General features: G+C 42.6%; 1 protein-coding gene across 1 annotated transcript in view; it reads right to left on the bottom strand.

Annotated features, from left to right (window-relative positions):
• The window catches only part of lamc3 (laminin, gamma 3), a 92418-nt gene extending 80940 nt beyond the window's left edge, over positions 1-11478 (bottom strand). Inside the window, exons 1-2 of the mRNA XM_076098300.1 lie at positions 11091-11478; positions 3351-3655 (exon numbers count right to left, since the gene is read on the bottom strand). Coding sequence (XP_075954415.1) covers positions 3351-3655; positions 11091-11478 — 693 coding nt within the window. The remainder of the gene's footprint in view (positions 1-3350; positions 3656-11090) is intronic.
• Positions 11479-16650: the final 5172 nt, after the last annotated feature.

Here is a 16650-nt window from a genome sequence, read left to right as displayed (position 1 = left end):
GAAAACATAATGCTCACTTTACAAAATCTCAGCAGACCAGGCTCAGTTCTGTATGTCCTACAAACCTCGGCTCTCCAGTCTGTTATTGTCCCAGCCTTCCAGAGTCCAGAATTATACAACAGATAGAGCGAGAGGCCCAAATAGCACAGCGGTAGAAGACTAGTGTGAAGGGATTAATCAGAAAAGCACAGTTTAATAATCTCTGAACACCGAAACCAGGCTGCTGCCACCTTTTCTTGTAGGCATTTTGTAACTGCTCTTGCAGCAAAAGAAAAAAATGTAGAACTAACAGCGCAGGACGTGAAGCAAAGGAAAACACTCTGAGCAGGAAGGGGATGATTAACATCCTTGTGCTTATGAAAACTTCTAGAGAGGCCTCTTTTTGACAGTGGGACAAGTGGCTTTTGCTCAGCAACATAAATAGATTTACGAATAGTTATTTTTTACTTCACTCTCATTTTTTTTGGTTGTCCAAGCAAGACGGAAAAGAATAGATACACTGGACTTTCAGATTAAAAGCCCAATCCAGTCCTGCGTACAGGTTACTCTTTCCTGTGACTGTATGTGGCCTTACTTACAGTAGCCTGCCACACACATGTGCTCCACCCCTAGCATCGCTAAAGCTAATCCAACAGAGCATTGAATTTGCATTTTGACTCGTTATAGACGCAAGAGGACCTCACATAGCAGACGTGAGGCAAAAATATCTTTACTCTGCTCCTCAGTGCAGCTTAGCTCATGCTTGAGAGCTGATGTGGCTTTACCACTGATGTATTTTCATCCTCCATCTTTTCCCAGTTATAAATGGGATGACTCTTGAGGAAAGCTGCTGCTTTCTACTCTGTGGGAGGTTTCAGGGATGTCACCCATTCAAAGTGCCGTGGTTGATGAGGGGTGAGAGGAGGGTTATGAGAAGACAGCATCCGGCACATGCGTGTAAGGGTGGCAGGCGGTTGGGGTAAAGGTATGTGTGCAGGCAGAGATACCGTATGTAGCCCTAAGGGCTTGTCAGCTGCATCACACCGTTGCGCTTTTGAAATCGCACAGCTTAGTGAGGTTTAAGAGTGCAAATAAAACAAGGATGGCATCACAACAAATCCTCATCAGTTACAAATCTGGCATAATGTGTATTTGTGTATTTGAAGATTACATGTAAGTAGTTCGTTCAAATCTTTTGTGCACAAACTAAATATAATTTGTTAAAGGGAATGATTGGATTAAAAAAAAAATCAAAAAACACTAGCGATGGCACACAGTCATTAATCTGCTCTGCGTCTAGTCTTCAGTTTGCTTCAGCAGTTTTTCATTGAAGGTTGCATTCAGAGAATTGAACATATTTCATAGTTGAGTTTCAAAACATCAAGAGTGAGCTGAGAGGAATATTGGAATCCAGGTGTGCTATAGCTAAATCATCTTTAAATAGATTTATAACAGCCATATACAGTAGACACTGCAAATATACTGACAGGCGGAGCAACAAAAAAAACCCTCATTGTAACTTTATTAAGTTTTGGACGATGGTTTCTGTCTTTGGGAGCGGGTTGTGGTTATGCAGGGTTACTCTGCAGATCCTCCACACATCCTCCAAAAGACAACCTTACTCGTCCTATTTAATGATGTGGAGGAGGACAGCTTCCTCTATAGAGGTGGCAGTCTTGCATTGACAGACCTATTCCCTCACAGCATTTTGAGAGAAAGGTCACACAGAGGAATAGGTTGTCATTAGCTAACATGAGGGGGCAATGTCTGTGGACTGATCATCGCGGGCACATAGTTCCTAAAGTAATTGAAGATCATTGTTGAAGACGTATGTCCACTACATGGTAGGGTCGATTTTTTGTTGTTGTAGAGACGGGGAATAAAAATAGCAGTGTTCAGATAGCACTGTAAGGGACAGCGGAAAGATGCAAAATGCAGAATGAGTACATCGGGGCTGTGGGAGGCCTGTATACAGTCTGTCCACATCCTGCAAAACAGGTTATGGAGGTGGTGGTGGGACTTTTACTGAGAAAGAATAAATTCGATTTTGAATGGTTTCGGAGTCAAGATAGCCAGTTGATGGAGGATCTGAATAAATCGGGTTACCTCCCACGAGCATGGACGCCTGGTCAATACGATGCCATGCAGGGTCTTAATAATGCGTCATTTACATTGTTTTACTGTAGTATTGCAAGTATTACAAATAATTTTTGAGGGACACATAATGTCACCTGAATTGCAGTTTTTTTATAAACATAATAAGAAAAATGTTTCTCGCGAATTGGTCTTCCATTTATTTAATAACCACTCTAGCAATATTAATGATTTCATGGTAACTTTTAAGCACTCAAAGCACGCGTTTATGGTTGGAGAACGATTGTGTTCTTGGTTAAATAATGAAAAACTCCACCGTTAAATGAAGGACAAATCTGAATGTTTTAGTTGAGCAATATTTAATCGAAACCATGATCTTTATCTAACTTTCCCCAACAAGCCTTTGTTGCAGAACCCTAATCACACGCAGCACTCAGGATGCAAACCTCTGGTCTCTGGTGCCAAGAAATCACGCCACTAGCCTTCCATTCATATATTTTTACACGCATTTTGAAGTATCGCATTAGAAAAGTATGGAAACGCCAAAATTCAATAAAACTTCCGCAAAACTTCCTGAAGATGAATTATCAACAGCTGTCTCAGAATAAATGTTGCTGTAGATTTCCGCATGTGATTGAGAATCGGCTGGCTTTTCTGTGAAGCTGCACCATCGTTATTTCATGTCCTCATCTACAATTTCTGGACACACATACACGTTTCATCTTCTTATGATCTCTGCTCTAATGGGCTAACTTAATGCATTTGTTGCATATATTCCGACTGTATATTTTCATGTCAATTAGCCGATAAATAATACTGTACTTTCACAGAAAAGTCTTTCACTGAAGTAGGGCGGACAGATGCACACATGCATACTTACAGCCCTGTCAGAGAAAGAGGAGGGGCTGCATTAAGTGCTATATTTACTCATTTTTAGGCACGCTTTACTGTGCCCACCCCTCCTGGACTCTCCCCCAAGAGGCCGCCATTAATTCAGCTCAGCCCTCCCAAAGCTTCATCAATGTTAATCAGAGCTAAATATAACATTAAATTCCCTTCAGTTGCTTTGGAAATAGTGTTGAAGACATGCTGGTACACGTTTGTTTTTGTAAAAGTGTACACCTCAGGTGGTGGTAACGATGTCAGTTGCACGGCACTGATACAACATGCTATCTATATGTGATGTGTAAAAATGTTATTATGATTCTTTATGTGGATAACAAAGAATCATAGCCATTACATTTCTAAAAACACACAAAACTAAAATGTGCCCTCACCTTCAACACCATGCTTTGGTCAAAGTTGTACGCACTGGGCCGTCCCTCCAGCGTGGAGAAAGCCACGTTTCCTCCAGTGAGGGGAGAGATATCGCTGAACTCGTCCGTACACAAAGCAGTCCTCTCATCATCTCCTGGGCGAATGTAAGCATTGGCATCCTTCCCATACGTCTTCCTACACGAGGCGCTGTAAAACTGGTAAGGCAGCCAGGGCCCGTCTTCTTCCGTGCGCTTGTAGATGGCGAAGCTCTCCGGCCGACTGGTGTAGAATTTCAATCGTATATAGGTTATCTCAAAAGCCTTCCCTGTGGAAAACAGACATGATTAGCGTTGAATGGAATCGTTGAAAAGAATTACTGCTGGAACTAGATCCATTGTAGTTACACAGTTAGATCAGGGCTGGTTATATAAGAGAAAAATACTGCAGGGTGATAGTTTAGGGCCCGGGAGCAAAGGGGGAAAAAAAGACATAATTGCATTATAGAAAGAAGAAAAACAATGGGGGACAGGCTTAATTTCCCGTGCCTCTATGCAAGGTAAATGAATGTCCTTCCTGCAGGAGTAGAAGAATAGCCAGGATTATTTTCTCATTATCCAGATTATAATGGGCCCCAGAAGTGAAACATAGGTCAAAGGAAAATAGACTAAATGTCTCTTTTTTCTTATAATAACTGTAGGACAGAATAGTCCAATAGAGTGCAAAATCACAGTGGAAATTGTTGGTCAACTCACTTACAATGTAGTCTGATTGGAGAAAAGCAACAGATGTAATCAATAGAAAAAAAAGTGATTAGTCAAAGATGCAAAACACTAACGAGTGTCATGGGGGGCTGAGTATGGCATAGAATTAAACATCATTGATTGATATACCAAACGTGAGGTTTTAGTTGTACATCAGCCATTTGTTTATAAGGGGAGAAACAGACAGAGAGAGAAGGGAGACCTTTTCATAGATTTGTATTCTACCTAAAACAGCGATTTGCCTTCAATCTGTGAAGAAGGAAAATGGGTTTCAGATTCCAATCTCATATGGAAGAAGATCCGCTGCAGACGAGGAGATATAGCGTATAGCCGTGTTTCCATTTGAGTTGGTATTGGGGGATTTAGCAGATCCGACTAAATTGCGATGTAATTGGTGTTGCATTGTAATTGAAGAAAAGCCTGTAAAGTACTTTCTGAAGGTGTAATACGTTGAGGGATCAGTCTCACAGGTAATGGGGGGGGGGGGGGGGAGGTTAGGAAAGAATGCCTTCTGCCATCTTTTTCACATTGTGCCTACTCAGATGGCAGGAATTATTTGGGGATTTTGCTTCATAATGTCTCCTTGTGTGGAAAACGAAAGTGGGAACTTCATCGATTTGCAACACAGCTGTTGTCCTCATTTGGTTTTGTAGGAAAGATGGCATCTTCTTCCCTAATCTCAGGGCAAACAGAGTCGGTGCTTCTTTTTGATCGAGTGTGTCATTCCCTCCCATTGTTTACTCACTGTGGACACTTCAAACTGTAATCCTGGAGCCGTATCAGGGAGGCTTGCAGAGTTATACGTCCTGAATATGAGCACACATTCAGATTCAGCAGCTTTACTTTTGACTGGGCAGACACAAACTGAAGTCTTATTGACACCAGAATGATAAGTAACATGTAGGAACTCTCTTAACGGGCGTCTTCATTGCACTCTTGGGGATTTTTTCTACATCATTAGATACTAAGTCTCTGCTGCTCTGCACATTCAGAGAGGGATGCCATCCGCTGGCACTGCCATAATGACATCTGTTGCTTTTCTCTGCCAAGCCAGATCGAAGCAGCTCTGTCTCTTGTCTCTGCAGCTCTCTCTAATGGTATCTTTCCTTTAGGAGCCTGAAGATCATTTAGCTTTCATTTACTCCCTGCATGAGGTGAGCTCAGCCCTGCTGGGACCGAGGCAAAAACATAAAAGAGGCAGAAGATGAAACATTTGTTGGATGTCCCGTGACGAAATGCAGAGTAATTGCAAATGATATTTGTATGTTGTTATGCATAATGTGTAATGATTCGTGATTCATCGTCTTTCAGGAGTGCACACTTTGTGTTCATCAGAGTTTATGTGGGCACAACAGAGGGGATTTTCAGATATCAAATCGCAAACCAAGCAAAACAACATACTATAGATAACATACGCCCTAGGATTGAATTCACACGTTTATTTTGGCAGTTTGGACAGCTCCGTTTGAAGCAGAAGCCTGTCTTTGTTTGCCAAGCGATAGGTCTTTGAGGGTTAGTTTGGAAACCCAGAAGAACAGCATGGTGTAACGTTTCAGGGCTGATCCAGAATCTTGTGGCAACACAAATCCGACTGAAGCTGTTCGTGTTGCGCACAAGCCCCCCAATAAAACGACTGTTTGGACACCGACTTTAAGAGTAAAAGCTGGGAGATGCAGAAGCACAGCGTCCGACCCTCCTTATTAGTTCCTTATTAGTCATTAGTGTCAACTTAACGCAGCTGCTCTCATCTGCCCAGACCGAGACAGGCTGAGACTAAACTCGCCACGAGTACCGCAGACTCAATATTTACAATCTGTTTACTCCAAGCTGAGATTTCTTTGGGATCAGCAAACACACGGATGAGTGGATTTATCTTCCAATCATGCTGCGTCTCAAAGATTGCGTATTAAGTAGAATAAAACTCTTTACGGAGAGTTGTGACTCATACAGCACGCCGATATTCTGGCCGTGAGAGCGTCATGCCAACTGTGGCAGACTTTTATCATTGTTTTACATCCGAGACAGGATGTTGCTCGTCTTTGATGGCACTGAATGAGAACCAGCTGCAGGGTCTGTGTGTATCTCAACAAGTCTTTGTGGGAAAAACCTGACCCCAATTCCTTACCAGCACACCGCCCAGTATTTTCTCCTTTCTACCCCCTTCTTCCTCATTATGTTTTGTTTACTCCCCTTGAAGCAGCCCGACTCCCCCCCCGTCTTCTTTCTAGTCTTTTCGGAGAACCAGTCTGACCTGGCTGCAATGTGTGTCCCTGCGTCCTACTGCTGTGTTTATCATCCCAGCATTTGCCTGTATTCCCTTCAGAGAGAGCTTGTTTTGTTTGGAGAGGCAAAAGAAAACAGCAACGGTCAAAGACACCCCCCACCACCAACCCAGATGGATCACAGAGCTTTCACATGGACCACAGAGATGCCACACGTCCAAAATTCCGGGATTTTCACTTACATGAAATTGCTTGTTAAGAAAACATAATCTTTTAAGACGGCTAGATTCATTCAAATGCATCAGGTCCAGTAAAACACATGTTTGGGAGAGGGGAGCAAAGGTGAATTTAGTCTGAGGGAGACAGACGTGTGTGTGTTGTGATTGTCTGAAGAATAACAAACCCTCCAGGCAGCGCACAACATAGCTCTGTAGCAGCAAACATTGGCGGGTTTCTCTAAAAGAACGGCATATTCTAAACAACAAAGCCTCAAAACACAGCCAGACATCTGCTTGCTATAGGAAATCAATCTCCAGTTGATGGAAGCCATGCTCGCTATCAGAGCACGTGATATGACAGTTCAGCAACGGTCAAAGCTCTGACATTTTCAACCTCTGTCATCATTTTGTCCCCGTCTCTTGTCCCTTTGAAGAAGGGCTTTTTGATGGGCAGCGCCCACTCCACTGGTACAGAGGAGGAAGAAGAGGAAGAGGAGGGAAGAAATCTAGACTGTCCAGAAAATGTCTCTGAAAATGTCTATGACTCTGAAGTTTCCTTAGTCCCTACTGAGCTTCTTTTTTTGAAAGCATTTTTTAAACACGTTCTCTTCGTTTTCCGTTTCGTTTTCGTTTCCGGTCACAGCAGGCAGCTGTTTTTAGCTAGTAACCCTCCATCCCACTCTATGCATTCAGCATTCAACGTTAGCGGCTAAAGAGCCAGATATTTCCCTGGACATTGTGGAGATAAACAACAACGAAGGAAAACTAAAAGAGAGTTTTTCGAACTTCGAAGTTATCGAACTTCCGCCAGGTTGGTAGCCAAAAACACAACTCTGCAATGTTGCTCCGTAAATAACAGTTACTGGAAGTGTAAATCGGCAACTGTTAGCTAACAAGCTCACCTTATCAAGGTTATTACTAAAGTCTGTGTTTACAGCTTGTTGTCGCTGCCCCCAAGTGGCCAGAAATAGTTATTACAGGTTTAAGGTGATATTCAAATAGCCCTACCTTTTTACATTGCATTTAATTCAACGAACTGCTGCTACCAATTAGACAAGCAGTCACTCAACCTAATCTAGTTACCTTTCCGATCCAAAATATGAGGGGTCCATGGATATCCATCCACCCGTCCACTAATTCCTATAAAGTCATCCTGTACAAAGCAGGGAGGGGTGGAGTCTATCCCAGCTCACATTGGGCCAAATGAGGGTACAACCTGGACAGATCATTATTCTACATTCATTTCAATGCGCTGATCTGAGTTGTCAATCTGAGATTTGTCAGAAATTCCTGTGTATTGTTTTCCTAGTTTTTCACCCTGCACACGGTCTAAGCAGGGACCAACATTCGTCTGATGACACAATTAATTGGCTATGACTTTGAGAACATTTTTAAAATGAACTATGTTCAGGCTGATTGATTTCCCTCTTCTATTTAACAAGTGCCCACTCTCACGACTAAGGAATCGTTTGACATTTTGGGAAAAAAATAAATAAATTTTCTTGCCCAGAGTTAGAAGGTTGATAATCTGTCAACATTTGTGTGTTGCTGCCATATGGTGGTGGTCCAGAACACAACATATTAAACAAACAAAATATAATTATATCATTTTATTAGTGGGCTTTACAGGTGCTATTATTTTTACCTTTGGTCAATGCCAGGCTACCTGTTTACTCTTGTTTCCATTCTTTCTGCTAAGCTAAACCAACAGTGTCCTGGCTCCATGTTTATGTTCAATGGACAACTGCAAGAGTGGTAGCGATCTTCTCATCTAACAAGAAACCCAATAAGCATATTTCCCAAAATGTAGGACTATTTCTTTAAGATTAGATGGAGGAGTAATTGTGAAAAGGTTTATTCTTGTTGTGGGACTGCCGGCTTGTTAGCAGCCGGCCTGTTGCAAGTTACAGGAAAGCCACTTCTGAGTTCTCTTTATTTGGTAATAGACTCTATTGTATAGTGTTTGACATTTACAGAGCCAGAGGAGATAACTTTAGCGCCACAAGAAATGCTGACTTCAACCTCTAACCGAGAATAAATTAAATATATTAGATGTACTCTTTACCGGAAAAAAGAATAGTTAGTATTCATTTAGTTTAATAAATAAAGGGGCCCTAGAGCAATATTCTTCAGAGGGGCCCACATTCCTGTGTACGCCCTTGAGACATTCCTTTAAACACACACACACACACACACACACACACACACACACACACACACACACACACACACAAATGAAAGTAGGAAAGGTAATTTCATAGATGCTTTGTAACATTAATCGCCACAATTTAATTCAGTTAAAGTGACAAATGCGGTCTGTTACTTATTCCAGCAGCATGGTAATGGGATAATGATGCTAATGGCTCAAGCTGGTCTCTGGTGAAATGAGAAATGTCTTCAAATGCAAATATATACACGGTGTACAAAAAAGTAAGTCAAAGGCATTTGCTGAAAGGCAAAGAGTGCGTGAAGGAGGTAATCGTAGACTCTGTATTAGTAACACAGGAATAATGCAGCGTGGTAAAAGTGGTGCACGGCTACGTATTTGTTTTGAACTGCAAAGACCCAGATGGTTCTCCCACTATACGATGAGTAAAATCCTAACCCCGAACATTTTTCTTTACTGATCTTACTGTAAACAAGAAAGCCTCAACCTTATCTGAAACAAAGGAGAGTTGGCCCAGATAAAATTCCCTGGACATGCGTATGAGTAACTGTTACTCAAGCTTTTCAAATGCAGAACAAAAGAAAAGTGTTTGAATTAAACTACATGTCACAGAATTCACTTCATGTTGGAGAAACATTATGTTTACATAATTTGTGCCAACAACAAATGATTTTGTCTTTAAGAGTTTGGCTCATTTTACAAAATATCACACAATAATGCAAATATGATCAACATCTTTTCCCCATGTGCCCAAAGGTCTCCGTTTAACAATGCACTCATGCTTACTGTATCATAAGTTGTATCAATTAAAACCACTGAAAATTTGTAAAGGCAGAAACTTCTCAATTGGTACAATAGTTGCACATTTTTCCGAAGAGCTCTTGGTTAATAAGTTGCTGGTCTAAATCAATCCAGCCAAGACAATTTGTTTTGTTGTTTAGATATTTAGCTGTAATCTTTTGGTTAATTGAGTTTTGACAGTGACCGTGTGTTAACCACAGGCGTTTGACAACATTTCAAAAACTCCAAAAGCTGAACTTTGTTTAAAATGAATAGCTGAGGGGTTGTCTCCAAAAGTTCAGAGACAACCTTCCCCAGAGTAAAGGGACAATTTGCATAATTTCAAGTGACAGTAGACCTGCTGACCAAATCCCTGGCTATGCAAAAGTGTCTCTGGCTAGGGGGTTAATGAAATTTACCTGGCTAGAAAGTAAACGTATCGTTAGAATTCTAAATACATTTTATGTAAATGCCTGGATAACTTCAGTTGGTTCCTTATCATAGTCTTATTCCTGCCGAAGTCGGGGCATTTTTTTTAAGGTTATCAGCTGCTTATTTCCTGGAATATCTTTGAAAAAAATGAAGTGGCTTAGCATTGATTTTCAGCCCGATGCACTGTATATTTGTTGCAGTTAAACCTGAAAATTGCTAAGATGAAAACATTGAATGGAGCCTGCAGCAGAAGATGTTGAATTTGTAATGTGATCTAATGTCAAATGTGGATTTCAATCCAAAATGTTTACAAAAAGGTTGATTTTCTGCCATGGCCTGGTCCAAATCGTGCTACATGCTTCTATGAAGGCTGTGTGTGGTGGCTGTATTCTAGCTGAGTTCTGGCCCAACTAAAAAAAAGCCTCGTCAGCTTATGGCAGCCAGATTCGGATGGGTTCATCACCAATACCCATGGTGGTACGTGGGCTAAAATGTAAACTAGGGCCAGCACTGAACCATCAGTCAGTTGCTAATCTAGGCATGCCAGATGCAAGTGTGTGTCTTTCTCATCCACTTTAAATCCAACCAAATTCTCAGACATGCCCTTGTGGCTATATGCTCGCAAACACTCCCAGTCTAAGCCATGTCTGGGCCAAAGTGTGTGTTTATGAAGGCAGCTCAGAGCAGCGACTGAATAATACAAATAATGTGTTTGTTAAGCACAGCTGTTTTGTATTAAAGATTTCCACGTCAATGGACTTGCAGTATACTCAAAGCAATGTACTGAGATACTTGCTGCAAAGAAAAGAAAAGTGAAAAAAGTGCTGAAACCTCAACTCAGCTATACTTCTAACATGCATCGATGTGAAATCCCATCGCCGGGCTCTTTACCACTAAAAAACCACCTGCATTCTGTGGAGTGCTAAATATATTACTGATAATCATATTTTGTTCCAGGACACAGCAAATGCAGTGCACATGAAGAGCTTTCAAGTACTTTAAAATGAAATAGGACATTATATACAACATTATCGTAACAGAGACCATAATTGAACCCTGAGGACACACATGCTTGGCCTAGATCACTCAGCCTGGCCACAAACACTGCAAGTGGAGGGAAGTCAAACCGAAGAGTTCTGGAGGTTGAGGCTGAACTATGGATGTGCTGATGTGCTCTTACCCAGATGGAGGGTCAGATTGACAGAACTGGGGTGCTGGATGCCATAGTACATGGACTGGCTCTGCCACCATGTGGGCTCCTCATTCCTGTGGAAGTCTGTCAGGAGAATGGCATTGTGATTCCGGTCTGGATCTGAAGCGTCACAGTGGTGGCATGAGCGCGTCGAGCCGGTCTGCATGCAGTAGTCCTCAGGTGGGGAGCCGCACACATTGGATGTCACCACAGTGTGATTGAAGGCAACGTTCTCGAACTTGGGCATGCAACGGCTCTGGCCGCCCTCCTCATCGAAGCAGGAGTCCATTGCGGCCCAAACAAGGAGGCGGCAGTGCAGATGAAGAGAGAGAAGCAGGGCCAGGAGAAGAGAACTCACAGCAAAGGATGTTTCCATGTCTAAAAGCACTTCGAATTTCACTCACACTTCACACACAAACTTTAACATTCATACACTCTGAAGCAAAGACAAACGCATGCAGACCCTGACTTGAGAGAAGAAATCCAACAACAAGAAATAAGTCCAGACTGTTGTTTGTCTGCTCTCTCTGCCCTAACTCCGGTGAGTCTCCAACATGTGTTCTCCCTTTGTGGAGTGGAATGAAGTTTGTGCAGGAACTCCTCTCATCAGGGGCAGCATGAGACAGACAGAGGAGGGACAGGGGTGGGGGCCGGAGGGTAGAACAGTCCATGAAAACTTCTCCACCTGCTGGTCAACACAAGCTCCGCACCACTATTAGCTTCAGATGTAAAGCAGACTGCACTAATGTCGTTTGACAGGAAAAAAAACATTCTATAGCGCCTTTAAATAATACTAGAGTGAGGTTGTTACACCTCTGGGCATTGAGGTAGTGAGTACCAAAGCGCCTGCATTCAGCACTTACAGGAACGCACAATATCATCGATATGGTGATAAATGTGCTTGGCAGTTGGCCTCGCAGCAGGACGTTCTGCTAAATGCTGACTGCAGTGATTCACAGTGGAAGACTGGAGGTGCTAAAAGTGTCTGGAATATTTCAGCCGGCACGGGTCATCTCCATAAAGACATGTCGCTCAGGGGAGTTCTGTGACCTAAAGGGACAATTTATTTGCAAAAATAGACGAGCGAAGCAGCTGCACTGCTTTTTCAGCAATATCCACTCAAGGCCCAGCCACCGTGAAAGTCAGAACTGGTTTGCATATCCCTGTAATTCATACGGACTGCTCGGGGTCCTATGCAACCCATCCGCCAGTGTTTGATTAGACTTAGCCATGAATTAAAAGGTGGCGAAACTATGACAAGTAAATGTAAGTCATCACCAATAAACAGATCACCTATTGGTGGGGATGCTAGCGTGTTCTATATTTCAACAGTTTACAATGGAACGTAGAGGCATTGGAGACCACGGTCACCACTCCTGTGCACATCTACTCGTTAATGATTCTTTATCTGCTGGTTCAATTGTGGTAATAGCCCCATTGTTCCATCGCTGGGAATGTTATGTGTTTAAAAAAAAAAAACTAATTTTAAGACGCTACGTTTTCAGAGCATTCAGGGATTGCCCCCACACGGCTCTCAACATGGCGAGGACTGCGCTAGCGACAGGCAGCCATCGGAGCTAACAGCAAGAACAGTGCAAACAGCAGCAAGAGTGTTTACAGAGCTGACAGTGTTGACCTGGGGGGCTTTATGCTTCACAACGCCGCCGTGGGTCAGGACGGCGTTATCAGTGGTAACCGCAGTATGAGAGCCGTGCAGACTACATCGTCAAAGTGGTATAACAAGTCCCACAAGTGACAAGTCCAACATGACAATCTGTAACGCTGCACATTCTAATCCTCTTTTCGTTAATGATTTTACTGTCATCGAATCCCTTTAGAAATTTGGCCCAATCACCCAGAAAACCCGGGAACATTTACTGTGATGGCACAAATCGGCACGACGAGTACATTCTAAATGATGATTGGATCATTGTCGTCATGGGAGTGTTTGAGATGAAGAAGAGGGAGAAAAGGAAGAACAACAAAAGAAAGTAATATCAAGACAGATAGGGCGAGACACAGAGGGACAGGTAGTGTGGACAGACACATTTAGATGCTGTACATTTATGATCCCGGTGGGATTTACGGCAAAGTCTTTGTGATTGCCTTGATTTATTGGGGCTCTATCAGTACTCAGGCGGCGGGGACATTGTAAAAGGGACCACATCAATTTGCAGTGAAATCCTCTGGATGAGAGCACGCTCGCCGTCAAATCTGTTTGGCTGCGTGTGGATCAGCCATTATAATGAATAATCTAATGCCTCTGGAAAAACACTTTTTATTCACTGAGTAGGTTCATTATGACACCACCTGTACGCCACGTGCAGTATATGAGAACACAACTGTTGCATGGGATGACGATGTGTTTAAACGATATGCAAAAAGAGAATTGTATTCACTGAGCAAGGAAGGGGCGATGTGGGAAAATGTTGCTGTACACCAGAAACTGGCAGTGCAGTTTCTCTTGAGGGCAGCTGCAGATGAGTTGGCCTGTCTAGGTCTGTTAAATCAGCATGATACTGCAGAATTCATCCGCCGAGAATAATGATTTCGATGTAACCTGTGACTCATCCGGGAAGCTGGGGAATCAAATTCTTCCCCACAAAAAAAAAATTCAATCAACAGACAGAGTCGTATTCTTGACTTGAAAATTGTGGGCAGTGTTTGAGTTGGGTGAATGAGCTCAGCATGGGGAAACTGCATGAAACTAGGGGAGAACGTCTGCAAAGCACCCAAGGGTATACTATTCCCTGGGACCCCCTACTGCTTCGAAACCATTTTAGACAAGCCAACCACAGAGCTGCACAGAAGATAGACCGCACACTCCGAGCAGTAGAGTCACTTTTTCTGGCTTCATACAAACTAGTTCTCTTTGAAAGTCACATGCGCAATACCCGCACTACGATATAAATGTAGAAACGTACACCTCGTATACATGCGCTTTTTCCGAACCAGTGTAACCAAACGTTTTTTTTCTGTACCGAAAAGATAGGCATCATGATGTCACAAAACTGATACATCTCTGTTTAGGAGACAAGATGCATGATATGTGTTAACCAGAGCAGGGCCAGCTCTTTTTGAACCCCTGCCTGAACCAGTCATTAGACAAAGCGTCTGACTCTCGTGATACACTGGTCCCAGCCTCTCTGCAACTGAATGTGAATATGGGCAGAATATTAATTTCCGACGGAGTTCGTTTTAAATGAGATAATTGTCAGTCTGTTCATACTTCAGATTTGCTGTAACCCTGCTGTTTTCTGTCCTTTGTTTTGCCTTTACACTGACATCTTTCTCCCCCGGTGCCATGTCATACTTCAAACTTCCTCTCTGCCCTCCCACATTCTCTACTCCTTTTCCCTATGCGTCTTACATCCTCGTTTCCACTTCTCTCAGTGCCACAGATCCTTTAGCCTGCACCTGCCACCTACCCCTTTCATGCCGCAGATTGGTGCAGCGGGCTGTCACCATGTGAAGCCTGCTGCACCGAGACTAGCAGGTACGGCCTCCTTTTCATGATGCCACAATGTCGTAGCGATGAGTTGCGCTTTCAAACAGTGATTTGATGTCACAGCTGTCAGCGCTCCACTTTGCAATGCAGGAGGCAGCTGCCATATCCCCGCAGGGAAAGCTTTATCTGACAAAATAATGAGCGCTGCACAAGCGCTGCGTCGTCACAAAGATTTCCTGGCATCACACACCTTTATGAAAGTTCTGGTACAGCGTGAAAAAAAAAACAAGCTTTTGCATTTATGTATAACGACTCTGTTTATACTGTATGACTGTATTTAATTATGTTGTGGTCGCAACATTGTCACGCACAAAGCTAAAAATGTTCACTTGCTGGTGACAGAATAAAGTGTGCCTAAAAAATATTTCCACTAGCTAAATATTATGAATGTAATACGGAATAATTCTCGGATATTACCAGGAAAATTCTGTGTGTTTCTCAACTCAACCTCTGAGAACAGTCGTGCCTTCTGTGGCACTTTTAATTCACTGGCTTGCTTGACCCATCTGGGCTCACCTGTTTCTCTGTTCCCTCCTCATTAGTAGATGGTGAACATTTGCAAGTTCAGATGTATTGTTTTTGTTCTTTGGAGCAGACAAAAAAAACACACACACATTCATCACACACATCAGGCTGTTCTCATTAACTCTTTGTAGCTATTCTTACTAAAAGTGATGCACTACAATTCATACATAACCCACATTATCAAATTGTATGTAATCCATTTAATTGTGAGCCAGGAAGGGTGTACGAGTCATTTTTATATTGGGAGTGGGTCAGAGTGGAGAGTTGGGTCTAAAAACACCAGACTTTCACCCAGGAGACCGCTGTTAGTGTACCATGTGAAACCCAGAAGTCTTAGTTTACTTATTTTTCTCATAACTATTATACTTGAATAATGCCACTTATTATTAACCCAGACCAAGGAGTTGATTTTGTTACCTAAACACAGCAGGGGGTTGCACAAGTGCAGTGCTCAGTCTTGATCAGTCAACCGTCACACAACGCAACATTGCACCCACTCACGCGTGTCACATTTGAGGATGTCTGAGTAGAGGATCAATCCCACGTCTCGGGGTCCCCAGCTGATGTTCTACACCACCAGACTATCTTCAAAGCTGACCAGCGAGAACCAGAGAGAGAAAGACAAATTGAAGAAACAGATTTAAAGTTGCAGAAACATCATCAACCTGCAGAGAAACAAACAAGTTTTTTACAGATTGAAACATGTTCACACTGACTCACTGTGTCCAGGTAGAGTAACAGTTGTGCAGTCTGAAGGATGTTGGCTCAAATCCTGAATAATATTAGGCACAGTTCCCTAATTTACAATTAGTTAAAGGTACAGCAACACATATTGACGATATGTGGCTAAGTGGAGAGCAGGGCGGTCCTTCAATCAGAGGATCGGCGGTTCGATCCCCGGCTCCGGCTCCGCTAGTCACATGTCGATGTGTCCTTGACCAAGACGCTTTACCCCAAAATTGCTCCCGTAGCTGTGCCTACGGTGAATGTGATAGAATCTGAATAGTAAGTCGCTTTGTATAAAAACGTCTGCTAAATGACTGTAATGTAATATCACATTCTGCTACATAACTTCTATTATCACTTTAAAATACTGATATATAGTCTTTAACTGCTCTGTTGTATTTAATCCTTGTGTACCTCAGCGTACCCAACATTATCTTAGTTTTATTTTATCATATCATATAATATGAGGTGAATATTATTACCTAACAAAGAATATCCGACATTTACATATTTATGATATGGAATGTGCCTGCTGCCCAGAGTCTCCTCAGATAACGGGGGAAGAGATTTATCTCCCAGTCTCAGGTGCTGCAGCAGCAGCCGAACAGGGTGGGCAAGAATATTCATAAAACACACACGTCAGGGTCAACACACCTAGGACGACTTTTACTACCAGTTTACCACCATGAAACTAGAGGCCATACAAGGCTGTAATCCACACAGTAATTTGTCAAACGGCAACAACATCAACATCACCAAGGAGAGAGCATGCCACGGGTCTGAATTCAT

The sequence above is a fragment of the Anarhichas minor genome, unplaced genomic scaffold (assembly GCF_050575085.1).
Source record: "Anarhichas minor isolate MPS153535 unplaced genomic scaffold, ASM5057508v1 ptg000002l, whole genome shotgun sequence".
NCBI lineage: Eukaryota > Metazoa > Chordata > Actinopteri > Perciformes > Anarhichadidae > Anarhichas > Anarhichas minor.
This window is presented reverse-complemented; position numbering and strand designations above follow the sequence as displayed.